The 26,013-nt window shown below is 51.4% G+C and overlaps 1 protein-coding gene across 5 annotated transcripts in view; it reads right to left on the reverse strand.

Moving 5' to 3' along the window:
* Positions 1-26,013, reverse strand: part of GGTA1 (glycoprotein alpha-galactosyltransferase 1 (inactive)) — a 57,428-nt gene that overhangs the window by 7,747 nt on the left and 23,668 nt on the right. For 2 of the 5 annotated variants that reach the window (XM_045469949.1, XM_045469951.1), the window contains exons 2-6: positions 20,342-20,458; positions 13,828-13,916; positions 9,289-9,324; positions 6,523-6,588; positions 5,881-5,979 (exon numbers count right to left, since the gene is read on the reverse strand). In XM_045469949.1, coding sequence (XP_045325905.1) covers positions 5,881-5,979; positions 6,523-6,588; positions 9,289-9,324; positions 13,828-13,907 — 281 coding nt within the window. In that variant the 5' untranslated portion in view covers positions 13,908-13,916; positions 20,342-20,458. Of the gene's footprint in view, positions 1-5,880; positions 5,980-6,522; positions 6,589-9,288; positions 9,325-13,827; positions 13,917-20,142; positions 20,305-20,341; positions 20,459-26,013 lie in introns of those variants that run through there. The other 3 variants (XM_045469952.1, XM_045469950.1, XM_045469953.1) reach the window with 3 other exon arrangements.

The following is a 26,013-nucleotide window of genomic DNA, read 5'->3' on the forward strand; positions in this document are numbered from 1 at the left end:
CTCTTTGGTAGGAAAGCGGGGTGGGGGGGGAAGGAGAGGCATGTTTTCTGCACTCAGAATGCTTGCAAGGGACTTGGCAAAGCCAATAAAAAAACACAGGAAGCAACACAAGAGCATCAGCAAACTGACCGACTGCAGAGGGTAGACACGCGGAAAGGCTGAGTAGCCGCTGGGGCTCAGCGGGAGGGGGTGACACAGACTCAGCTCTGACCCCCATTTGCTCAGGAAGTGGCTGCATTTCCCCTGCTGGGAGGCAGAGACTGCAACACAGTCATGAGACTCAATCCCCAGTGCGAACGGCCCGTCCCGCCCGTCCCCGTCAGGCATTTGCTTATACTTCATCCACCGAGGGGAGATGGCCAGTGACTGGGGCAAAGTCCTGCTGGTCCCTGCTGGGTCCCTGCTGGCAGCATGCATGTGGCCCTGGCGAGGCTGTTGGGGAGATGTCAGCAAATCGATGGAGCGATGGAACTCCCCCCACCCCGCCCGCCCCAGTCCTGCACATCAGTGGGGGGAGGGTTTGCACAAAACTGCTCCTATCGCCTCAGCAAAGCTGGGGTTTCCACAGTGAGGTTGGGCAAGGCTGGGTCGACCCCCATCTGGCCCCAGCCCCGGCCCCAGAGTGGAAAAGAGCCTCGGGAAACTCATCCTCCTGTCCATCTGTCACCAAGCTCTTCGCTCTAATTCTTGAGATGATAATCCCTCCCTTCTGGAGCCCGTGCCCCGCTTCCGGCCTCCTCCCTCCTCCTGCACAGCTGAATGGCCCCCAGAGGTGGGAGGGGGGCGCTCCGAGGCTGCTGTCCTGGACCTCCCCCGTCTGTCTGCAGTCTCAGCTCGGCCCTCGCACCCCACGTGTGCTGGCTGCACAGAGAACAGCTGCTCTTGGTTTCCTTCAATCGTGAAATGAAAGCACCTTCACCTACACTTTCTCGTTTAGTGCTTGCAACGGTCCTGCCACATATGCCCATTGTGCAGATAAGAAAACCAAGGCTGGTCCAAGGTCACACAGCTGGCTGCCGCTGATGGTAACTAAGATCCGCTGAGCACTTCCTGTGAGACCAGGCACCGTCGTGCTAAGGGCGTCACTCTCCAGAGGTGCTATGCCGATCCCCATTTTATCCATGAGTGGCACAGAGAGGTTAATTAACTTGTCCAAAGTCACACAGCTAGTAAGGGGCAAAGCCGGTTTTGGAACCCAGGTGGTCCCACTCTGGAGTCCATGCTCGGAGCTATCACCCTACGTTGCGGCTTCTATGGACACTTACTCCCCGTGCTGACGAAGCTGGGGGTAAAACCCACGTATGTTATGGTTTTAACTTTAAGCTAAGGTTTCACTGAACTTAGCGACTCTGGCATTCTTACCAGTGTGCAGTGAGAAGGAGCGAGCTTCTGTTTTGTTATGTTTTTAGTCATATAACCGCCCCCCCCCCACCGCTTTGTTGAATGGAAGAATTTCAAACCACAAAACACCACACACACACATATACACACACACACACACGCACGCATGACTTACACATCTATAACCAACGTTCTGAACTTAAATTCTCCCCTGTATCACTGCCTCATTCATTGTCGTCCTTAGTTTTAGCCCGTTGAGGATACTTAAGCAGTTCTGACCCAGCCCGCTAGCTAAGTCTTACAGCTGTGTATGAGCTGGACACGTTGTAAGCGGGTAATACTATTAAAAAACAAAAAACAAAAAACAGGGTGCCGGGGTGGCTCAGTCGGTTAAGCGACCGACTTCGGCTCAGGTCATGATCTCACGGTTTGTGGGTTCGAGCCCCACATCAGGCTCTGTGCTGACAGCTCAGGGCCTGGAGCCTGCTTCAGATTCTGTGTCTCCCTCTCTCTCTGCCCCTCCCCTGCTTTTCTCACTCTGTCTCTCTCTGTCTCAAAAATAAATAAACATTAAAAAAAATTTTTTTTTCAATATAAAAAAAAAAGGAAGGGGAGAGAAGGAAAGCAGCAGCGGACCAGATGTACTTATTTAATATTCATGGTGCACGGGGGCTCAGTACCAGACTTTCGCTCTCTCATTTAACCCTCACATCACCTTATAAAGTGGATGCTATCCTCACCCGCATTTTATAAATAAAGAAAGCAGGGGGGAGGCGAACAGAAGGGAGCTGCACCTTCAGCCATTTGATTTATAGAAGGGCCAGACCAGGGCACTCCAGGCCTCAACACACGGCTCCTAAGTCGCTGTCGTGCACACCAGACTGGCTGCGGAGCATGACGGGAGAAAGGAGGCCCCGTCCAACCCCTAGAGAATCTCACAGTCCCAACCGGTGGCCAGCCTGCTATGCAACAGCCCCACCGCTCAGTCCACATCTTCTAGAAAGACTGAGTCAGAAAAGCAGTACCCACTTTGGTTTGCTTGGCCGGGAAGATTCCTTCCAGTGGGGGGAAAAAAAAAAAAAAAAAGGTAGCGATATTAAAAATTAATGTTTACTTCAAAATTAAAATGTCCTATTTCCCAGCTGTTAATTATTAAGTCTCACTGGCAGTCCCCACATGTCATTGACCCTAAGGAGCCAGATGACAGCCGGAAAACGCAGGCAGGGGGGGCAGGGGAGGAGCAAGGCTGAGCACCAGATCAGCTGGGATGAGCCTCTGTCTCAAGGAGTCTCAATCAGCAACATCACCCACTGCCTCCCGCAAACGAAGTGACACAGGGCAGGCCACCCACGCGTGAGAGCTAGTCCTTGCTACCATCAAAAGCCAGAAGCGTCCAAAGTCACAAAGATGGGGCTCTAGAAAGAAGGAAAGGTGCCAGGACAGACTCCCACCCAAATGCCTTCTTCCACGCACAACACCCACCGCGTCAGCCTGTGTGACTCCACTATAGGGCAAAGGCTTCCACGGAATAAAATGGCCTCTATAACCAAAACACACACCTACTGAGGTCACTGCTAGCTTTTGAATCTTACGTACTTATTAACGGGTACAGGATGGGCCCCAAGCGTCGGGTAGAGAAAGCGTTAAACTTCTATCAACATGAACCAGGTCAAAAAAGATGTGTTCAGCGTGTTCTTTACTGAACTCTCGATAGGCATCGGCATGCCAGGGGATGAGCCGGCAAAGGCCGATAGAAGGAGGGTGGGGCTGTGGAATGCAGAGAAGGAGCTGATGTGGGAAGGATTTTGGAGGAAGGATTAACAGAACACATTAATCAATTAGACTGTGGGGTGGGTGGAGGAAAAGGATGAACCAGAGAAGTATTCTGGACTCTGGCTTGAGGTGGGAAATGAGGACGAGGGTGGGGTAGAACGCGGAAACCCATTTGGGTCACGGGAGACGTGTACAGAGAGGTCAGGCGGGCAGTTAGATCCAAGTCAGGGCTCAGGAAATCTTCGGGCTGAAGATCGGAATGTGGAGAGTCACACGCCCCGGTGTCTACGGCCATGGAAATGGATGAGAGCACAGTGGAAGATGGTGTATAAAGAAAAGAGACGAGAATACTGGATGTCGTCTCCAGAAACTCTACTATATGATGAGGGAGAGGCCCTTATGGAGGAGACCAAGAAGGGAGAATAGAGAAGGAGGAGGGAATGTCAGAGGATGTGTTGTCACAGAAGCTAAGAGAGCTTGATGTGGAAATGTGTGCACGATACATGGTAATGTATTGTAGGTCGTCTACATGAGAGGATACATTTATATGAATATATTTATTTGTTCATTCGTGTATCTAATCGTTCACTCATCTAAGAAATATACTTTGGTGCCCTGGGAAGGCTTAAATTTGGAGCCTCTTCAAACCAATAGTCTTTATGTATCTGCTCACCATTTGTGTGGAGGAAAAGCTATGCCATGCACAGGGGAGAGTGGGGAGTGACAGCTGGCGGCCACGATGGGGCTCTCCTCTTTGTCTCAGCCCTCACCCCGCCTCCCAAGTCCCGCTCCCGGAGCACAAATGCCACGGTTAAAGTGTACCAGCCTCCTGAGAAAGGAGCCTGGCGACTACCTCTGGCTCATCTAGCCCACCTTTTGGTGGAGGTCTCCCTGTCCCCCTGCCCCAAACACACACACATTAAGGGGCTCATCAAAGCGACAATGCCTCCATGTTCTTGTGTTTCCAGTAATGGTTTAGCATCCCACGGACGGCCACCCTGGTGCCTAGCTCATTGAATGACACATGGGCGGGGGGTTGTGGGGGGAGGGCAATATTCCCATCCTTCCACACTAGTGTGACCCCCCCTCCCCCCAAACAAAAAGAGAGCTTGCCGGAACATACTCAGTCTTTCCAGAGCTCACTCCCCTCTTACCGGAATAGTTGCTATTCTCTCCCTGTCCTCCTCCTCTATAGCTCCTCCTGCCCCCTTTCAGACTCCTCTTCCTTCACTGGCCCCTTAAGTGCTGACATGAGGATGTGGTTCTAGTCCCCTGCCTGGGTGACCCCCTCACTCTGATGGCTCTTCACCCCACATCTCTACCACACATCTTCCAAGGAGCTCAAGGGCACCGCTATAGACTGACCATCTGTGCCCGCCCTCCAGAATTCCTACGTTGAAACCCAATCCCGGGTGTGATGGTATTTGGAGGTGGGGCCTTTGGGAGGTGCTTCGTTCATGGGGGTGGAGCCCTCACTAATGGGATTAGTGCCCTTATGACAGAGGTCTCAGAGAGCTCCCCGCCCCTTCCACTGTGTGAGGACAGAGAAGATGGCTGTCTGTGACCCAGGAAGTGGGCTCTCACCGGTCACCAGAGCTGCTGGTGCTTTGATCTTGGACTTCCCAGCCTCCAGAACTCTGAGAAATACGTTTCTGTTGTTTACAAGCCATCCAGTCTGTGGTGTTTTGTTATAACAGCCCGAACAGACTAAGACAGGCACTCTGTGAATTTCTGTCCCAACGCCCCACAAGTACCTGAACCCACATACATCCCTCGTAGAGCTCATCCCCTGCTCCGACTCCTAGACCTGGCCGCCTTTCTCCGGTCCCTATCCTGGTCAATGGCACCACCCCCCACAAGTCTCTCAGGCTTCAAGGTCATCTGGTGATCCTGGACAGCTCCCGCCTCCGTACTCCCCAGACGCATTCTTCTAAGTCGGATCAACCACGCCTCCTTCCCGGTTTTGGCAAATGCTACTTGCACATCTCCTGCCCCTACAAGACCAGGAACTTCTTGAACGTAACCATATGGATTGATTCCTCCTATCTCCTGTGCCTCACACGACATCTAGTACAGCATTTTTGACCACGACTCCCAGTGAGAAATGCATTTTACATCGCAACAAAATGCATGCACATACACATATATACAGAAACAGTCATTCAACCAAACAGTGTTTATCCTTCCACTTCATGTGATGCCCTCTGATTTTCTACTTGGTTTCAATTTTTTTTTTAAAAAGCCTGTTTTGTCCCATGAAGCTAGTTTCCTGAACACATTAATGGATAGTGCCTGGTCGTTTGAAAAATGCCAGCTGGCAGATCATAGGTGTTTGATAAACATCTGTCAAAGTATGATCGCCTAATGATGCATGCACGGCCCCATGAGAGTTTTCGTCATCATTGCCATGTTTTCAGATGAGTTAGCTGAATCTCAGAGAGGATTTTCCTGCTCCGACCCTACATGCTGTCGTTTTCCACAACACCTCGTGGTCAGTGAGACCCCTTCCAGCCTCAGGATTTTGTGATTCAGCTGCCGCCTTTCGACAACTGCTGTCAGAATCACTGTGCCTCTGCTCAAGCATCTGAGTCAAAACATCCAGACTCTGGGATTCTCATCTCATCTATGGTGAACGTCTGACAGATGCTAAGACTCTGTATCCCCAATCAGGAATGTTCTCAATGGCATTGTTGCCTACACTGTCCCCGCCACCTCCGACGGGGGCTAATGGATGTATGGCACGTGGCGAGACGCTTCTTTTCTTACTGTGGATTAAACCAGTCTGACAGCTGAAGTTCTTCGCTGTTTTCCTTTCTTTGTTCATCTCCCTTGTCTACGGCTTCCTCTTCTGGGTAACTGTGGGTCCTACGTACAAAGGGAAAGCAAGCAGAGTGAGACAGAGGCGGATCTATGGCGTCGGGACAGCCCGCGAATGGCTCGTGAAAACGCGCTCCGAGGCGGAGAACATGTGCAGTGAAAAAATGTCTGGAGAAAGCTTCACGATACGAAACGTTTATTCGTAAACACACACTGTTGGTGAACAGGCTCAGGTCTCCCCTTTTCTATTTTTCTTCCGAGTCAGCGCAGTTAGCAATTTAGTGACCTAGACCTTCAGGTTATTTCAGGGGGCAAGGGAACTTGCTGGAACAGTCCTCTTGTGATCGTCTTTCCCGCAGCCGAAACTTCAGCCCAAGCCCCACTCACCCCCGAATTAAATGGACAAACGTGACCATAACCCCCAAGCTTCAATATACTCGTCCCAACCAGGGAATACATTCCTTGGATGACTTCAACAGGCCAAAAAGACGAGTGACCGTGAAGGTCATGACCACGAGACCATTTTGTTTTGACTCTGTAAGCGTCAGGTGGGTGGACAAACACAGAGGGTCACCCCATCCATCACCTTACCTATTGTTAAACCAGCTTGGAAACCACCAGCCCTTCTGCGTGCTGCTATCACCCACCTCTGGGTTTCTAAGAAATGAAAGAGATGACAAACATTTTTAGAAGATGAGGCAGTCCCAGACTGGGTGGAGGCAGGGTGGGGGTGGGGTGGGGTTTCCAAACTCTTCATGGCAGAAAATTACTTAAATTTCCTTCCTTCTTTCTTTCTCTTTCTTTCTTTCTTTCTTTCTTTTCTTTCTTTTGTTCTTTCTTTTTCTTTCTTTCTCCCTCTCTTTCTTCTTTTCTCTCTTTTGTTTGTTTGTTGATTTCTCTCTCTCTCTCTCTTTCTTTCAGTTCAGAAAACAGAACTTCAGTTCATAAAACAGGAGTGAAGCTATTCTCTACCGGGTGATGAATGGAAGTGTTGAATCACTATATTGTACACCTGAAACAAATGTAACACTGTCTGTTAACTAACTGGAATTAAAACAAACCCTAAAAAAAAAGAAGAAGAAAAGAAGTCAAGCTGCTCTAGCTGAATGAGGGAAAGATACCCCAACAGCGCCTGGACCTCTCCTCCGTGGTGCAGCCCCTGGTGCTCAGCTCATGCAGGGAGCCCCGGCAGGGAGAGAGGAGGCAAGAGGAAATAACAAGTCGGGGAACACTGATACATAAGCCTGGGACATGGGTCTGCCACTTACTAGTGGTGTCACTGTGACGGACCTTTTCCCTCACTGAATCTTGGTTTTTTCCTCTGAAGAGTCAGATATGTGATAATAATAAGGATGGTGACAATCACAGTGATAATAAACCGAACATGGAGGTGGCTTTGAAAAATAAACGAAATAGCATACATCAAACAGCTTTATCAAAGTTGAAAATTGCTGTAAAAAGTTGTGATCTTAATTAAAAAAAAAAAAAAAAAAAAGACCAGTGTATATTTCCAAGAATGATCTCTTTTGCTAAACTAGAATTCAAGTTGCTACAAAGGTCAGCAGTGACAGCCTCAGGAAATCTGAGGGTCTCTGAAGCAGAAACTCAGGAAACTGTAATCAGAAGCCACCCTCACCACCCACATGTGGAAATTTCCAGACTCTCTCATTGTGAGAGTCTCTCCAGGGAGGGGACTTTCTGGAGAAGGGGAAAGAGGGGGAAGGCAGGGGTGCAGTGGCCTGTGGTTGGACAAATAAGATAGAGAGCCACGAACAGGCTTAATAATATTAAGAAACATGTTTTAGGGGCACCTGGGTGGCTCAGTCAGTCAAGCTCAGGTCATAGTCTCGCGGTTCGTGAGTTCGAGGCCCGCGACGGGCTCTGTGCTGACAGCTTGGAGCCTGGAGCCTGCTTCGGATCCTGTGCCTCCTTCTCTCTCTGCCCCTCCCCACCCCAAAATAAATAAACATTAAAAAAAAAAAAAAACAACCTGTTTTAAAGCTCATCTACTTTCAGGAGGTGTCTCAGATGGTTGACTATTAAAAAGGAGTGGTCACCATATGCAGGGAGACAACAGAAGACTTAATAAACAAAAGGGAACAGAAAGAGAAATATTTAATTACTCGTGTAAGTTTTTTCATATAAGCCTGGTCACCCCCAACTACTCGTGAGAGTAAAGGTTTCATCTTTATGTTCATTTTATAGCTGAGAATTTGGCCAAGTGGGGTTGGGCAAATTGCTAAGATCCCATAGAATGTAAGCGCAAAAGCCAGGATTTAACACCAGAGAATAAGTTATATCAGAAATGAAGGCTGATCGGGGCGCCTGGGTGGCGCAGTCGGTTAAGCGTCCGACTTCAGCCAGGTCACGATCTCGCGGTCCGTGGGTTCGAGCCCCGCGTCAGGCTCTGGGCTGATGGCTCGGAGCCTGGAGCCTGTTTCCAATTCTGTGTCTCCCTCTCTCTCTGCCCCTCCCCCGTTCATGCTCTGTCTCTTTCTGTCCCAAAAATAAATAAACGTTGAAAAAAAAAATTAAAAAAAAAAAAAAAAAAAAAAAAGAAATGAAGGCTGATGAAAGTATAAGCAGTCAAGCACAAGACTTTGCTCTGAGCTTCCTGGCAGCCAAGCCAAAGATAGAGAAATGAAGGCTTGGGCTCTGAGTGGCTCAGTCGTTAGGCATCTGACTTCGACTCAGGTCATGATCTCACAGTTTGTGAGTTCGAGTCCCGCATCGGGTATGCTCGAGCCCCGCTTCAGGTGAGCCCCACTTCTCCTTCAATCTCTCTCTCTTTCTCTCTCTCTCTTCTCCCTGCCCCTCCTGGGATTCTCTCTCTGCCCCTCACATCGTACTGTGGGATTCTCTCCCTGCCCCTCACTTATACCCTCTCTCTCTCTCCCAAAAAAAAAAAAAAAAAAAAAAAAAAAAGAAGGCTTACATAGTTCTCACTGCCTTTGGCAGTAATAATAATAATAATAATAAATACTAGTTCATCAGGAGACCTTAACTTCTTTCCTGGTCCTTTGTCTCAAAGGAATTTCTTGCAAGGGTCTTTATAGAACACATACTGGGCAGCATAATGAAAAATATCTATCCTGATTCTTTTCATCAGCAAGGCAGAATGTTCTCCAAATGACACCACTTAAACGAGAATCAAGGGCAAAATACAAGTCACAGTTCTTGTATAAAGGCCTGCCTAGGGAATGGGAGGCATGTGGTCCAGATCCCTGGGAAACCACCCTTCCCCTCTGCCCTTGACCGGAGCTCCCCTACTTGCCGCGGTGCTAAAAACGGGCTGTAGGGGGTGCCAGGGTGGACACGGGAGACATCCCATACATCTCTAGAATTCAAAGCACTTACTTTGAGTGATATATCCACAAGAAAGAGCCTTCGGGGCTGAAAGCAAATGAGAAATAAAAACATATCATGTTACTTTTAATTCCGAGAAAAGCTATTTTGCAATCATTACCATTGATGCCCCGGGCTGAGCTGAGAGCCTGGGTTTTGTCTACTCCTAGGTTTCTACTTTTCTTTGAGGTACAGCCAAAGGTATCGAGGGACTGGGTATTTTCAGTGGCAGTCCCTTCAGGGTTGTTCAGAGCAAGGGGTGGGAAAGAGGTTACGGGAGTATCTCAAATCTTCATAAAAAAAATAAGAAAAAGGTGACACCTCTCCATTGGCTAGAGGTGGCTTCACTGAGGGAGGGGTTCCATCTCTGAAGCTAGTGGAGGCAGTGAGTTGGTCTGTAGGGACCTACAAGGCTGGGCCAGGGAATACATGACTCCTCCGTTGAGCCATCTCTAGTCATTCAGCAGATACTTGCTGAGCATAATTACGTGCCGAGTACTGGGCACACAGCACTGACTAAGACAGACACAAGACCTATGTCCATGTGTCCTCGTGCTACACTCAAGCTAGCAGGGAAGGCAGACCCTATTCAGGCAATCACACGGCTACACGACCTCAAACTCCAAGCTATAGAAAAAAAAAAAAAAGCATATGTACTCCAAGCAGTTAACGGGAAGACCTGGAAGGCTTCCTGGAGGAGGTGGGAATGTCTGAGCTGAGATCTGAAGGATAAATGGAGTCCAGGTGAAGGGGATGTGGGAAGAGTGTTCCAGACAAGAGTGAAAAGATACACAAAGACGGTGAGGAAAAAAAGGAGGCATTTAAATGTGCGAGAAAGTGGCAGAGAAGTCGCCGGAAGCCAGACCTTGCTGGGGCCTACTGGGGATTCTGCCCTGGAAGGGTTTTGAGCAGGGGAGGGACAGGGTCTTGCAGGCAACTGAAGACGGTTACCGGAGATGAGATGGCAGGGGTGAGGAGTGAATGTGGGTGACCTGTTCGGAGGTGATGGCTGTCGCCCAGGCACAAAGCAAGGCGGCCAACCAGATGGAGAGAAGGACTTGAGAGGCATTTTGGGAGGTAGAGTGGCGGGACTTGTCATATGGCATCACTCCACTGCTCTGTGCAGGGAAGCTGTGCCCCAGAGCTAAACCTTGTGCCCCCTTCTCCTCCCTGTGAATAAACGGGGGTACGGCCTGGTAGGAAGAGTTCTACACTTGAGCTCAGGCACCTGCTGTGGCTCAATTCCTGCCTGGCCCCAGTTTTCTCGACCCTGAAAAAAAAAAAAAAGTGGCTCACAGTTGTTTCACACTCTGTAGTCTCTTATCCCCTCCTCCTGCCTTCTCCTCATGGCGGGGCGGGGGGGGGGGGGGGTCCTGCATCTCCTTGTAGGAATAAAATGCATGCTTTGTCACCACCTATGGTTTCTCCTCTGAGCCCAAGACTCAAGGACCACGCTCGAAAATGTCTTGTTCCTATACTGATTCTGACAATATCCATCAGAGCTAACCCTTAGCCAGGTACCCTTCTAAGCAACTGACATAGATCAGCTCATGGAAACCTCACAACAATCCAATCTTCTCGTCCTAGAGGCGGAAGCTGACACACAGAAGCATTAAGCGATTTGCCCAAGGTCCTACTGCTGGTGAGGAGTAGAGCCAGTATTTGAACCTGGGGGATCAGACTCCAGGTCCTACAAGAAGTGGAAGGGGGAGGGGAATGGAGAGGAAGAGGGGGAGGCTCTGCTGCCACCCATTGCTCAGATGGCCACCCTGGCACTCAGGGCACTAGCTTCTAGATTCAGCTTTGCGACCTTGTCACGTCTCTTTACTAACCTGTCCTTCGTCCCCTCCTCTCCCAGAATCCTTCCACATCTCAGTGGTCACAGCAATAACATATTCATCCTTCAGGGCTCACATGCCATCTCTTCTGTGCCTTTCTTGATATGATCCTAGCCTGGCACATAGTAGGTGCTCAAGAAACAGTTGTACCTAAGTGCAAACAGTAGATCCCCCTCCAAAGCCAAACATAATCAGCCTCCTTAACTCTGACAGTTCCTTTTCTCTACCCTGACAGTCTTCCTCTTCTACCGCTGGTTATTTATACGCCTATCTTCTTGCTCCGTCTAGATCATAACCCCCTGAGGGTAGGACTTGCACTTGTATCCCTAATCGGTTGATGGGCTCCATTTAGTTATTTTGAAATCCTTTTTAGCTCGGTGCTGTCCACCTGTCTCAGGCTAGTGCCCTCAGCTCACCTCAGGCCATCACATGGCCAATTCACAAGGTGCCACAGGATCTGCTGCCTTTTACGCCTCTTGCAGACATTCAGTAGATTCCTCACGTTGAAAACTGCGTGCCCGGAGTCTGGGTGCCAAACCATGGCCCCAGAGAGCGGCCAGAACCCGCTCCGGCTACCGTGTGGAGAGTGCCCAGCACTGCAAAATCACCCTCGTTATGGGAGGTCAGTGCCAAAATGCACACTGGGGCCTTTGGCTCCCATCTTTTAATTTTGTGAACCACCCAAAATATGGAAGTACGACTCTGGCTGAGATTCCAAACACCAAGCTTAAACAATCAAGCATCCAGAGCTTGTAGGTTATCAGCACAAGGATCTCAATCAACTCAGGGCAGGGACTCCAAAGACTGTTTGTTCTTCAGTTGGATTCTTCCAACCACCAGAGCTCTTCCTTCTACTTGTCAAAACCCCCTGTCTTGTTCTGCCCTCTGGAGCAGAGGAAGAGGAGGAAGAGGAGGAGGAGGAGGAGGAGAAAGAGAAGGAGGAGGAGGGAGAGGAGGAGGAGGAGGGAGAGGAGGAGGAGGAGGAGAAAGAGAAGGAGGAGGAGGAGAAGAAGAAAGAGGAGGAGAAGAAGGATGAGGAGGAGGAGGAGGAGGAGGGAGAGGAGAAGGAGGAAAAGAAGGAGGAGGGAGAGGAGGAGGAGGAGGGAGAGGAGAAGAAGAAGGAGGAGGAGGAGGGAGAGGAGGAGGAGGAGGAGAAGAAGGAGGAGGGAGAGGAGGAGAAGGAGGGGCAGGGAGAGGAAGAGGAGGAGGAGGAGGAGAAGGAGGAGGGAGAGGAGGAGAAGGAGGGGCAGGGAGAGGAAGAGGAGGAGGAGAAGGAGGAGGGAGAGGATGGCAGCTAGCATTCACTAAGTGCTTATTAACTCCCAGGCATTGCCCTAAATGTCTTATATACAATAACTTACTGAATCCTCCCAATGAGGTACCTACGAAGCAGGTACTATTATTATCCCCTCATTTTTAAAGAGAGGGAAACTGAGGAACAGAGTTGCTGAGTAACTTGCCCAGGGCCACAGAGGAGGTGAATGGTGTCACAGAACCAGTTCCAGGCAGCCCAGCTCCAGACTCCAGACAAGACATTTCCTCTGCCCTCAAGTACCCAAGGGATCCCAGGGTCCCTGCACCTGACTCTGAATTACCTTGCCTCAGGACTAAGTACGTCCAGTTTCCTCAATTCAAAAGACAGACGGGGTTTGTAGACTCCTTGAACTTGACCACACCCTAGCTTGTCTCGATTTTGTTAAAATGAGTTGTTCAGAATGAAACAGAATAAGGCTCCAGAAGGGGTTAGATCTACTCTGCACTCCCGGGAGTAACAGCTCCCACGCTCTGGAGTCTTCCTTCTGCTGATGTACTTTAAGGTACAGATCCCTTTTTTAGTAGCCAAGATGGTCCTGCAGGCTTAAGCTTTAAGAGCAGATGGAATTTAACTGTTAATCCAGGCTGTCACCTTTAACTTCGGGGCTACTAAAGGACTTCATCATGAAAATATTAGAGGTGTCAGGGGAGCTCCCCCGCCCAGAGTTGTGTTGTGGACTTCTTGGGTAAAGTGCCTCCTAAGTCAAAGGGATCATGCATTTTTGTAGCTGTTTGCACAGACTGCTTTCTGTCAGGAGCCTCTCCAGCTGGAATCTCTGAGACGCTGGATTTTCCAAAAGCACAGAAGCACGCATATTTGGGGGGGGGGGGGTGGGGAATCCACTGATGCATTTGAAAACTCAGAAGTGTTTCATTCATTTTGCTTTCCAGAGTTACAACAAAACAAAACAAGACAAGACACCCAAGCATGTTAGCCAGGCACAAATGAATCACCAGCCACTCAGAGTGGATCGTATAGCGAAAGTCAACAACTTAAGTTATGCCTTTCAACTCTGAAAATATCTTAGAATTGGAAGATGTGGGGTGCATTTCTCATGGCATTCCTGTCTGAAATTTCTTAAGGTAATTTCCACAGCTCGTCATACCAATGATGAAAGTTACATTTGGGCTTAGGACGGCCTCGCTGTTTCTGCATATAACCCACCCAGAACGGCAAAGGTACAAAAGTCAAGACATTAGGAATGTGATAGGAACGAAGGGGATTAATTAGCCAGAAGGTACTTGTCGATCTAATGATTTTAAATATAGTCCAGGGCTCAGGGATACAGGAAGGGTGGAATCTCTTCTTCATTGTTAATCCCAGTTTTAATTTCAACCTGGTCACGTGGCTGACACGAGGAGACTCAAGTCCAAGGTGGGTGTCACACTCCACAATTACCTGTTGATATATTCCCAAAACACAACAATTACAGTCGAGACAACCAGCATTGACAGAATCACTTTTCCTTTGACATTCATTATTTTCTCCTGGGGAGACAAAAAAAAAAAGGAGAAAGGAAAAAGCAGATTAAGTAAACACAAAGTGAGGTATGGTTTTCTCAGAAAGGCTGCCACCTTCAGAGAGGAAAAGCTCATAAATATTTAGCTAGCACGAAGGAGTGCCATTAGCTAGCTCAATGGCAAAGTAGTAATTCAATGAGTTGGGCCGCCCGGGTGGGAAGGGGGCTAAGGTCACTCTGGCGCTGAGAGGGAAGGTATTGCAACTGATCCCGGTCTGCCATGGATGCGGGTGGGCGAGGGTGTAGCTAGAAACCGTTCCCATGGACCCTCGCTGCCTCCTGACCCAGATTATGGGAAACCATCCTTTCCCTGGCTCTGCTGCCGTTGACATACTGACCACAGGCCCCATCCTCGGAGGGGAAGACAGCCCTGGTCCCTTAAAGTCTAGGCTCTCCTATTCTCAGCCCCATCCGGCTTTTCCCCACCACACCCACCCACGATCAATCAATCAATCAATCAATCGGCGCACAGTGGGTACTTAAATGTCTTGATTGCTGCATAAAGTCATGGTTGGAGAGGGGCTGGGTGCCAGGTGGGGAACGACAGGTTGCAAAGTACTTTAATTTGGGCGGTGAGGGAAGACCTTGCTGGGGAGGTGACTAAAGCTTCCCAAGGGATGAAGACAGAAGGCAAAAGGACGAGAAGTGCAAGGCAAGTCCCACACTTGGGAGCAAACAGATCTAGATCGGGACTGTGCCCACCCGTCATAATGATGACATGTCTTCACTCCCAGAGAAGGGTGGATTTGCGTGCCAGCCCTCATACACACAGAGCTGGGGGACCTTGAACATGGGGCAGGTCCTCGGGTCCTCATCCACGGCTCCAGAAAGCTCCAAGGACCAAAGGCCTTTTTATAATTTAATTGGCACCAAGATCCTAACTGATATGAGGCTATTTATAATCTTTATCCCACTTGGTGATGCTGTTTACATGTTTCTTTGCAGAAATATTGATGGATTTCATTACGTCGTGCAGCATAATACACAATTATGGGCGTTACATAGTACACGATATATTATCTGCGCCCCCCAAAATTCTGAATTCCAACATACCTGGCCCCAGAGTTTCAGAAAAGGGATTGTGGATCGCTAACTGAATTGGTTCCTTCATCTCTAAAACGGGGACGGAAGTGGTGATGATTGCAAGAGGTAATGTCCACAAAATGCTTCACATTGCACCTCACACTATATACATGCGCCCCAAAATGCTAGTTCTGGTTACCGGTGTCCATAAAATGGGCTGTTGGGAGGCTCCAATGGGACAGCACCGTGCCTGGTACTCGGTAAGAGCTCAAAACGTATATGAGGAAAAGGAGTAAGAACGTGTTAAACAACGAGGTGCAAATAAATGCAGATCGGGGACTGTAACGGTTTATCCATCTGTTCGGTGCCACAGCCTCATTAAGAGCTCCTGGGAAGCGGGAGGCACCCGGAGTTTCTCCGATCCGAGCCCAGGGCCCTGTTACAGTCCTGCTACAATACCTGTGTGTGCGGAGGAGGTGACAACGTTGCATCCTGAGCTTTATCAATGCCACCTGCTGAGGATCCAACGCCAACTGCTTCCCGGTGGAAGAAACACTGAACGCTAAACCAAGAAACACCCCAACTCCCAGCGTGGAGAACAATGACACGCTGGGCAGCGCCCAAATCAGACACACCTCCCAACCCCCTCTCCCAGTATGCGCATAACTTTTTAATTCCAGACACTAGCATCAGAGGCAACTCTCGAAGCCCATATCTTTCTGGAGATCGCTTGAACCTGCTTATGTTTTGCTGGAGACTTAACGCCTGGAGGCCAGGTGGGTGAGCCAATACCGGGTCTTTTTTTGTTGTTGTTTGTTAACTGTCTTTATTCTGAGAGAGACAGAGAGAGCGAGCGGGGGAGGGGCAGAGAGAGAGAAAGAGGGAGCATCCCAAGCTGGCTCCACGCTGTCAGCACAGAGCCTGATGCAGGGCTCGAACTCACGAACCTGTGAGATCATGACCTGAGCCGAAACCAAGAGTCGGATGCTCAACCGACTGAGTCACCCAGGCGCCACCCCCCCCTCCCCCCACCCAATACTGCGTGTTTTAGCAAGCCACTAGAAATGGGTGTATCCATGCTTCCTGGGATCTGGAATCCAAGTCCCCAGGGAAGGAAGGGTTGGCAGGGTGGCCAACAGAGCTTTTAAAACATTTTCATTTCTCTCTCTGGACACAAGTGAGGCACTTGGCAGTCAGCACGGTCTAAAAGTCCTTCTCTTATGTTTCTGTCTCAGAATTTTCAAAACTGTATAATTCTGAAAATTGGTGGTTGGCTCTCTGACCCACCAAGCAGGAAATGTGGGATGGCTTCTACATTCCTTTGTGTAAGGGGTAGAGCACCGAACCTGCTGGAAACTGACACCGCGTCTCACACGGGAGAGTGTAGGTCTGGGTCACCTGGCTGCCTCCTTTCCCAAGATTTAGCCAGTTCTGCCAGAATCCCCCCCCCCCCCCAACCTCCCAGGCCTTCTTGTCACACTTGTGATTTTTCCCTAAGTCTGTCCTACCCCGGGCACGGGCTGCCCCAGGGCCAATCCTAGACAGCGACCCTCACAACGGCTCCCACATGAAGTGTGACCCATACCCACCCCATCCTGTGCCAACCACACACACACGCGCCCTTCAGAGAATCTCAGAGTTACACCCCAACTGGGCTAAGTCAAGGTATTCCTTCCAAACTGAATTCCTCTCTGAAAGGAATTCTGGTGAACCACGTTTTCTCCATCTCGTGTCAGGGGACAAGGTAAACGTCTCAGCTGAATAACAGAGCACTCAGAAGCTCTGGAAAAGCCATTATTTCGGGAGAACGGGAATTGGGCAGGGAGAAAGCAGTGCTGGAGGAAAGCAAACCTTCCCACAGGTTAACAAATCCTCCTCTCTGCCTCCGATTCCTCCCCCGGCCCAGGGAACCCAAGCCCTCCTCCCTGCGAAGCTGCTTCTGCGAGCCTAGTAGCTTCTGGGAATACTGCACTGAAGTCAAGAGACTCAAAAGGATCCAGGTCAGGTAGTGACAAGTGTTGCACAAGAACACAACTCAGGTAAGGGGACAGGGGAGGGGCACAGGCACCAGCTGGGTGTTCATGACCTTGGACGGAACTCGAGTTCTCCACACCCCCCTCGGGGACGCTCAGACCCGGGAGGAAACTAGACCAGCACTGAGTCTCTGGAGTCAGGTCCTGGATGTCTGCCTTGGGTGAGTAGTCTGAGCCCCTAGTTACATATACAAAATGGAGCTTGAAACACCCTCCTCCGGGGTTCTAGAAAGGACTGAAGGAGATCGTGTATATGAAGCACATGGTGCCTGGTGGTCAGCAAATGCTCCACACCTGGCAGCCGTCAGGACACTGATGCTTTCTAATGGGAGAGTTTCTAAAAGGCGTGGCTCTAGAGCAGAGCCGTGCTGTACCTGAGGGAGTCTGGGTCCCCCAGAAGAGTCAAGGGTGAGCCCACCCCCCACCACGAACTGTGACTGTCCTCAGCGCTCCCTCCCCACTGCCTGCAGCCTGGGACCCTGCTGCTCATCGCGTCTGCCCCCCCTGCCTGGTGTTCGAGGCAGGCGGGCAGGCGAGGAAGGGGAGGTTCGTAGGTGTAGCGGACCTACGAGTCAGCCCCAGCCCCTCCACAAAGCCGGCTTTGTAACCCAGGATCACGAGTTTCTCTGGCCTCGGTCTCCCCGTCTGTGAAACCAGTTCTGTGGACTTAACTTCCCACGACGGGCTTTCCGTCGATGGACCCGGGACGTGGAAGAGAAATCAAGCAGAGAGCTGAAAGTCTCGGCTTACGAAGGCGGTTCACTGAGACCCACCGGGAGCTCCTGGTGCCGTGGCCCAAGTGGATGACGCGATGACAGCATGGCGGGAGCACCAACCCGCACGCGTTGAGCCCCGAGGCTGACTTACTCAGAAGCTGATGGAGCCTGGGCGTCCTGCCCCCTTGCGAGCCTGGGCCTGACCTTCTGTTGTGGGTGGGGGGTGGGTCAGGAAGGCCTCCTAGAGGCAAAGAGTGCTGCCGCTGTCTGAGGGGATCATTCCAGCCTTGGGGCCTGTCCTGGGGCTAAAGGTGGGGCCGGGGGACTGAACCCACTACCTGCCCGCCCACCTGGGTCCCAGTAACAACCTGCCCCACAGGCGCCCTGTTGGGCACCCAGGAGCACCCCCCTTGGGTCCCAAGAGGAGGGGCTCGAACCCCATGCTGCTCTGCGCCCAGCTGAGGGACCACCTCGCACCCTACCCCTGCCCCATCTAGGATCAAAGAGCTGGGTTCTCTGGGTGAGAAACAGCCGAAAGATTTACAGATGCGGCACCACCAACACTAAGTTGTGAAGCTGGAAGAGACATTTCTAAAGTCTCAGTGATAAGAAGGAAGGTCGATTCACCAGGCCAGAGGCCAGACGGATTCGTCTCCCTTTGGTCTCTATTGAAAATGATACTGCAGAATCATCCTAACACAAAGAGGCCATCCAAGACTATGCAACCAAACGATGACAGGTGCATTAGACAGCTAAGCACTACTAATGGTTTTTATAGCGTTTTCACGTCATTTTATTATGATGATGTTTTCCTGGGTCTTTTCCTGTTTGAAGTATTTGTCAGTTTTTGTTATTTGCTGTGGTATCTCTTCTCATATCCTAGTATTCACTTCCATGCCTAATACTGTGGGTGCAACTCTGCCTTCTGTCTCTTGAAGACGGCTCTGAAAATGGAATAAACTTCAGGCCCTTGGACGCTCCCCAGAGGAACTAGGCCAGGCCCCGGGCCAAATGTTTTCCCAGTAGTCTCTCTGCTAAGCCCCACGGTTACCCTGTGAAGTTACTCTAGTGTCATCCCGTTTTAAAGATAGGAAAACAGAGGGGCGCCTGGGTGGCTCAGTCGGTTACGCGTCCAACTTCAGCTCAGGTCATGATCTCGCAGTCCGTGGGTTCAAGCCCCATGTCAGGCTCTGTTGCTGACAGCTCGGAGCCTGGATCCTGCTTCGGATTCTGTGCCTCCCTCTCTCTGTGCCCCTCCCCTGCTCACACTCTGTCTGTCTCTCTTGAAAATAAAGAAACATTAAAAGCAAATTTTAAAAAAAGATAGGGACATAGAGGCTCAGAAAGGTTAAGTAACGTGCCCGCTGTCACACAGCATAACTCGGTGGAGATGGGATTCGGGTCCCGGGAGCTGGGCTTCAGTGCCCACCCTTGTGAACACTCTTTTCTCAATAAGCATGAAGGCTCACCCGTGGACTAATGACCTGGGCCTCTCTGGCACATCCTCTCATTTTGCCTTTCTTGATTATCACGTGAGAGTCACTTGGGTCACAACTGACCCCAAGCTGGCCACTCACAGGCTAGACTCGCTGAGGGACTAGCTTCCCCGGACCAGCTTGAGCCTCGGCAGGCGCCTGCTGTGTGTCGGCTGGGGCCTTCCTTGCCCCCCGCCCCCCCTGTTCATCCCTCGTCACGGCCAGAGTCCAGAGTCGTGGCTTTTGGTGGCGGAGACTGAGGTTTAACACAGACTGAGGTTACTGCGTTCACCCAGAAGAACTGGGGGGAGGGGCGGTGCTGACTTTGAAAAGCAGACTCTTGGCCTCGCAGGCCCAGCTCTTGGAAGGGGGTGGTGCTGGGGGGTTCCGGAGGGGAGTGCCACTTTCTCCGCACCCCCTGCTAAAATGGTGGGCATCACAGGGAAGAGCTCCCCATTGGAAGAAACATGGTGCAATTTGTGGGGAAAAAATATACATATGTAGAAAGCTGCTTCCAGTGATGTTTTCCATTATGAGGGTCAGAGTAAACACAGACGGAGGAAACAAAGAGTCAGGTCTCAGACTAAATACACAGCTAATTGTCGCTCCAGCCATCACAAACGGAACAACCTGTTCTCTGAAGTCCATCTTGTGGTGCCTTTTCTTGAATCCCCTCCAGGAAATCTGAAGCCTGTATCCAGCCAGCTTTTCCTTACTGCCTGGCTCCGGAGTTACTGTGCAAGGGTTTTTTTTCCAAGAGAAATAAGGTAAACGAAGTGTCTGCACTGCCCTGAGGGAGCTCTGCCTCAACATCAGCCCAGAGCCCTCCTGCCTCCGCATTGTCACTCTGAATCCTGTAGAGAAAACCCCAGGCCGTGGCCACACCAGCCAGCCACAGCCCCGTGAGGTCCTGCCGGGGGTGGGGAGCAAAATAAAGCAGAACTTACAGTGAAACCTCTGAGCCAGCATCCCACCAGCTCCTGCTTCTAGACGGGGGAGAGAAGGACTTTGTCTTCTTGCAGAACTACTGAGGGCACCAGCAAGAGGGGCAGGGGAGAGCGAGGTTCCTCCCTGCCAGACCCTGCTCGCAACTCCCCCATGGACCCCGACAAGGCAGAAGTAAATCATTCCAGCATCTCGACATACCTCATCGTCTGCTTCTCTCCCCGCAGAGTAAAAGGCAGAACAACAAAGTTCTATTGAGCTCCGCTCTGCAGAAGGAGGCAGGGCCGGGAGGAAGGGGAAGGTGCTGTGTTCCAACTCCTGTCAAAAGAATAAACAGCTGTTTCAGGAAGGGGGGGGGGGGGAGACAGATCCCGCAGCAGCCAGGGGCTTTGTTCCTCGCTGGCCCCGGGAAGTGGGCTGTTTATCAGGCCTGTTGACTCCGAGGTACATGCCAAGGCAGAGACGTCTCTCTCTGGGCCCACGAACAGCCCGGCCTCCCTCCCCGAGCGAAACTACAGGCCCAAACTAGGCCTGGTGTTGGAGGAGGCAAGGCCACCACCCTTCAGAGGGACACACAGGCCGCCCACGTCACCCACTCCTTGGCAGAAATGGGAACTGTTCTGAATCCAAACAACCCCAAGTAACTACTATAAGGAACAGCCAATGAGAGGTCTAAAAAAAAAAAAAAAAAAAAATGCAGGGGTGGGTGGGGTGGGTGAAGGAGAGAGTCCTCAAGACTCTAGTCGAAATGCCACCTGAACGTTCCTCAAGGTTGAGCCTCTCCTCCACATCTTTTGAACTTCGGAAGTTGTTTTGTTTGAACACTATTTTTATAGAATGTTATGAGATCTCCCGCATCGAAAACCGAGCTATAAGAACTTTAAAAGGTCACGGAGGCCCAACCCTGCGCTTTGGCTGAATAATGCTTAACCCTTCCCACACCCACCTCCTGCTCCTAAAATAGAATTTTCCAGCTGGAAAGGACCTTAGAACAGTGGATTTCTCAAACGTCAAAACAGCTAAAACCTTTTATTAAAAAAAAAAAAAAAGAAAAAGAAAAAAACCCACAGGAAGTCATTCTCAGAACCCCACCGTGCAAGATGGAGGTACAAACTGCTTTGGCCGAAGCAGGGAAAGGAAGCGCAAAGAGCCCCGTGCCCCAACCCCAGCCCTCCCGAGGGGCCCCACACCCCTCACCTCCCGCGAGGATAGTCTGGCAACCCCAGACTTAGGAGAGGGGGCCAAAGTCCAGGAGCCCCACCAAGCGATGCCTCATCTAGCCACTTGCAGCTTGCTGTTCTTAACAAAATCTCACAGCCCCTCCTCCGGGGGCCTGAGTTGTTTGACCACAGCGTTCAGCACCTGAAGTTCCAACAACATGCTTAAATCTAGTAAAGCTGAACAAAAGTGCACCTGGCAACCCATCACTGCACTGTTGGTCTGGACACCACGGCAAATGTGCATAAGCCCACCAAGAGACGCAGACCGGAACGTTCACGGCAGAGCAAAAACTGGAAACAACCCCAAAGACGATCATCAGAGCAGATCGGTAAGGTCCTAGAGCGGGATTCCAGGCACAGCAATAAGAATGAGCCAGCTGTAGCTGTTAGCAGCTACGGGATGGATCTCACACCCATCATGTGTAGAGAAAGAAGTCTTGGATGAGTCCATTTATGTAAAGCTCGAGAACAGGCAAATCTGTCTGTGATGCTGAGATTCGGAAGGGGCCCAGAGAAGCTCCTGTGGGGCCAGTCATGCTGCTGCTTAAGTTGGGTAGTGGATACACAGGGGTGTCCACTTGGTGAAAATTCATCACAAATGTGCCTTTTCTGTGTGAATGCTAAGAACAGAAACCAACAGAAAACTTTCTGCTGCAAACTGCCTTATCTGCCTTATTCTGTCTTCCCCTGACCCTGGCTTAAGGGCCACAGGCCCTACTTTTTCCTTCTTTTGGGTTCCCCGCCACAAATACCAAGCATCACCGAGCACCTCCCTACGGGTCCAGGGAGGATTTGCTGCATTACACGATCTAGAAATCTGGAGCGATTGTCAGTGCGAAAGGGAAAGATAGCAGAGCCCAGACGCTAAGATAAGCCGGTCCTTTTCACAAGCAAACACCTCCCACAGGTCAGAAGGGGCTCCCACTTCACGGTTTTGCAAAATCAGCCTCTCTCGGTGATCCTCGGGGTCACCCACAAAGCAGTCGGGGAGCAGAAGGAGGCTCTGGGAGTCTGAGTGATTTGCTCAAGGTCCACAGCGAGTCCGAGGAGCTGTGCTGTCTCCCCTAAGCTGCCTCCAGGGGGGAACACTCAGCAGGCTGGTGGAGTTAGAGTCTCCAGGCTGGTTAACCACAGCTCGACGCAGTGTGCAAACCTAGAAGGCAGAACGTTTAACTTCTAAAGATCCAACATGGTTTTCCTCCTTCCCTGACAGTCATGCTCACACCCTCAAAACAAAGGGGCACACACTTGCGGTCGTTCCTTAATCGAGAGGCAGAGAACCTAGCAAATGAGCCTCGGACGTGCTAATCAGAGGAGGTCAGAGGCTGCACGGTTAAGGGCTCAGCACCGGGCTGGCTGGGCTGGCTAATCTCAGCATCCGATGGTTGCTAGGGCTCCTTCCAGTCCCGGCAGCCCACGAATCTATCAGTTAGCGGCCAGCATTCAGTACCTGTCCACTGGCCACACCTCGAGGCAGGACGGCAGGGCCTCAGAGTTGTGGCCAAGGTGGCTGTAAGCCCAGGTGTGGGAATCCCTGGCTTTGCATCCAAGACCACTTCCGGTTGGGAAAAACAATGAAGGTCAAGATCCTGCCCGAGAGGACGAGGTATTCTTGACAAAGAACAAAAAGGCTGCAGGTTGTCAGCGTTTGATTCATCCCAAATTTGTCACAAAAGACATTCTTGCTTGTAAGCGACAGAGCCAATTGGCTGGTTTCTCCGTCCGTGTCAAGGATAATCATCCTCCCTCACCTCGTGGGGTGGGTGAGGGGCTGTAGAGAGTGGTGGTTGTACAAGTACAGACTCTGGAGCCAGGCTGCCTGGCTTTGAGTCCTAGCTCCGCCCCCTATGCTGTGCAATCCTGGGCGACTGGCTTAACTTCTCTGTGCCTCCATTTCTCCATCTGTAGCCAGGCACCATGAAATGAACCACAGGTGAGGGAGTGAAACGGTAAGTGTAAGGACCTCTCTCCAGCAGCTTGCCCGGGAAGGGTTGGAGAGAGGGTGCCAGCTAGTGGGGCCGGCTGAGGATGGAAAACCTTCCTGGGACAGAGCCGAGGAAAGAGAGGGTTTGAAGATTCAGAAAGGGGGCAGGACAAGTGTGGAAGAGCATCCCTGTGGGGGAGGATCGAGGGGTGCCCCCAGGACAGGCAGAGGTGCTTCCGTTTGTGCAAAAGCAAAGGAGACAGGATGCGTGGGCTGGTGATAAGTTTTGGGGGACACGGGCAGTCGGGAAACTGACAAGCTCCAATCCGGAGTGGCTAAGGGTGGAGGACCGAGTAGGTGGGTGGGGAGAAAGGAGCTGGAGGGCCACACAGAGTCTTATCACCAGGAGTCGGAGCCTCACCACACCGAGGAATCTGCATTTCATCCTAAGGGTTCTGGGGAACCCTTGAATGACATTAGGCAAGAGAGTTACTGATTTGCTCTGCAGAGTTACTTGGGCTGCAGGGCGAGGGTGGGTGGGAGAAGGAAAATCTCCAGTCAGGGAGACCCACGGGGAGGCTGCTGGCCCATGTCCTGGTGAGATCGGAGACCTAGACAGTGGAAGTTGCTGGAAGATAAGAAAGCACCAGCTCTCTGAGATAAATGAAGGAAAGGGCACCTTGAGAGCTTGGATTACATGAAGTAAATTCTCCCTCAACTTCTCTTAAGTGTCAGCCTTGTCGGTGAGCAACTCCCGGATTTAAAATGACTTTCTTTTCATAGGTTCCTTATTTATCTTTTAAATATCATTCTTCTCCTCCCAGAATGTGAAGTCCATGCACAGATACTTCTGTATGTTTTGGCCCAAAGTGAAAGTGCCTATGACATCAGCCCATGTTCAATGCGGCCCTGTAGGCTACGACGCATGCCTGGTCCACGCGCTTGGCACCTGTGTGTTCAATACATGTTAACTATTCCAAAAATGGAAGGCAGTGATGGGAGCAATAATCGCAGTGAGCAGTAGGGTGAAGAGAGCGAGGCAGACGTGGGTGTCGTTCCTGCCCCTCCAGGCGTGGACCTTGGGGTGGGCAGTGCGGGCCCAGGATGAGTGTCTGCACGAGGAGTCCGGTGATCTGGGTGCTGGCTGACGTTGCAAACTCTGCAAGTTCTGGGTAAATGGCAGAGTGAAACGATGTTCCTACTAAAGAATGGTGTGTAAGGTTGGGAGTGGGGGGAACCAGTGAGCCCCGTTCTAGACGCATTGGGTTCGAAGAACCTGCTGGAACCAGCTCAGCAGCGAGGCTGGGAGGAGTCTGATTTGGGAGTTGTCAGTACGCAGGCAAGAGCGGGCAGGTCTGCTGGGTGCTGAGGCAGAGGAAGCATAGAAGACAGAGAGGGGCGTCCCTAACAGGCACTGCCCTGAAGCCAGGGGTGGGGGGGGGGCACCGCAAGGAGGTAGGGGGTGGAGCCAGGAACAAAAGGAATCATGGGGGCGCCTGGGTGGCTCAGTTGGTTGAGCGTCTGACTCTTGATTTCAGCTCAGGTCATGATCTCATGAGTTTGTGAGTTCGAGCCCCGCGTCAGGCTCAGCGCTGACGGTGCAGAGTCTGCTTGGGATTCTCTCTCTCCCTCTTTCTCTCTGTCCCTCTCCCTCCCTCTCTCTTTAAGTAAATAAGTAAACTTAAAAAAAAAAAAAAAGTAATCACGAAAGCCAGACGAGACCCAGTACAGCCAAGAGAGCAGCGTGAGGGCTGCGAGCTAAGTCTGGGGAGCCCGTCTGGATTCTCAGCTCGGCGCCACGCTCCCATCTGACCATCTCTGAGCATCCCCCCCCCCACTGCCTAGAGAGGAGACGGCCACAAACATGTGCGTGGGCAAAGCTGCTGCTCTCTGAGGCTCCCAGGGAGTGCCAGGCAGGGAGGTTCTGTTCCCGGCTCTGCCTCCGACTCCAGGCAGCTCTCCTGGAGTGTGCACGGTTGGTTCCCACGCCAGCTCCCACCTCCCCCCGCCCTCCGCCTCCTGGCAGATGAAAAGCTTGGGCTAGTGTCTCTTACTCTGCATTGCACCCCAGCTCTGGGGGGTCTCGGCACCCCTCAAGGCCTGCCACGGACCCTGGCTGCAGGCCTCTGCACAGGGGTGGCTGGTGCTTTCAGACAGAAGGGGACACAGAAGGGGAGGCCCCAGCCTGTGGGTGGAGGAGGGGCCCTCTGGGTAGGAGGCCAGAGCCAACAGGTGTGCCTAATCCAAGGCTTTATCTGGCTGCGATCAGAGCATCAGAACCGCTGAGAGGCAAGTTCCACGCGGCCTTCTCCTCCCTCGGCCACCACGGGAGGCCCTGGAACCAGCAAGGAAGCATTTCACAGGCAGAGAAGGGAATGTTTGCAGGCCTGTCTCTGCCTGGGTCCTGTTCTCCCTCCCAGGGCAGAGCCTGTCTCGCAGGGGGCCGGCTTGAGTCCCAGCCCCGCTGTGTCCAGCTAGCCCAGCCTACCTCCCAAAGGTGGCCACCCATTTACGGCATCCACGCCAGGCAGCCTCTGCTCGGAGGCTTCTAGTGGCGGGAGCTCTGCCCCATCTCTACGCTTCCCTGATTCTAAGGCACATCTTTTCAGTGTGGAACTGATCCCTGCTTCCCAGAACGTTATCATAGCAATAAAGGCCACCATTCATCTACATACACCATTTCACTGGACCCTTTCTGTGGTCAGCGACCATCCTCTCCATCTCGGCCA

This window comes from Leopardus geoffroyi, chromosome D4, assembly GCF_018350155.1.
Source record: "Leopardus geoffroyi isolate Oge1 chromosome D4, O.geoffroyi_Oge1_pat1.0, whole genome shotgun sequence".
Classification (NCBI taxonomy): domain Eukaryota; kingdom Metazoa; phylum Chordata; class Mammalia; order Carnivora; family Felidae; genus Leopardus; species Leopardus geoffroyi.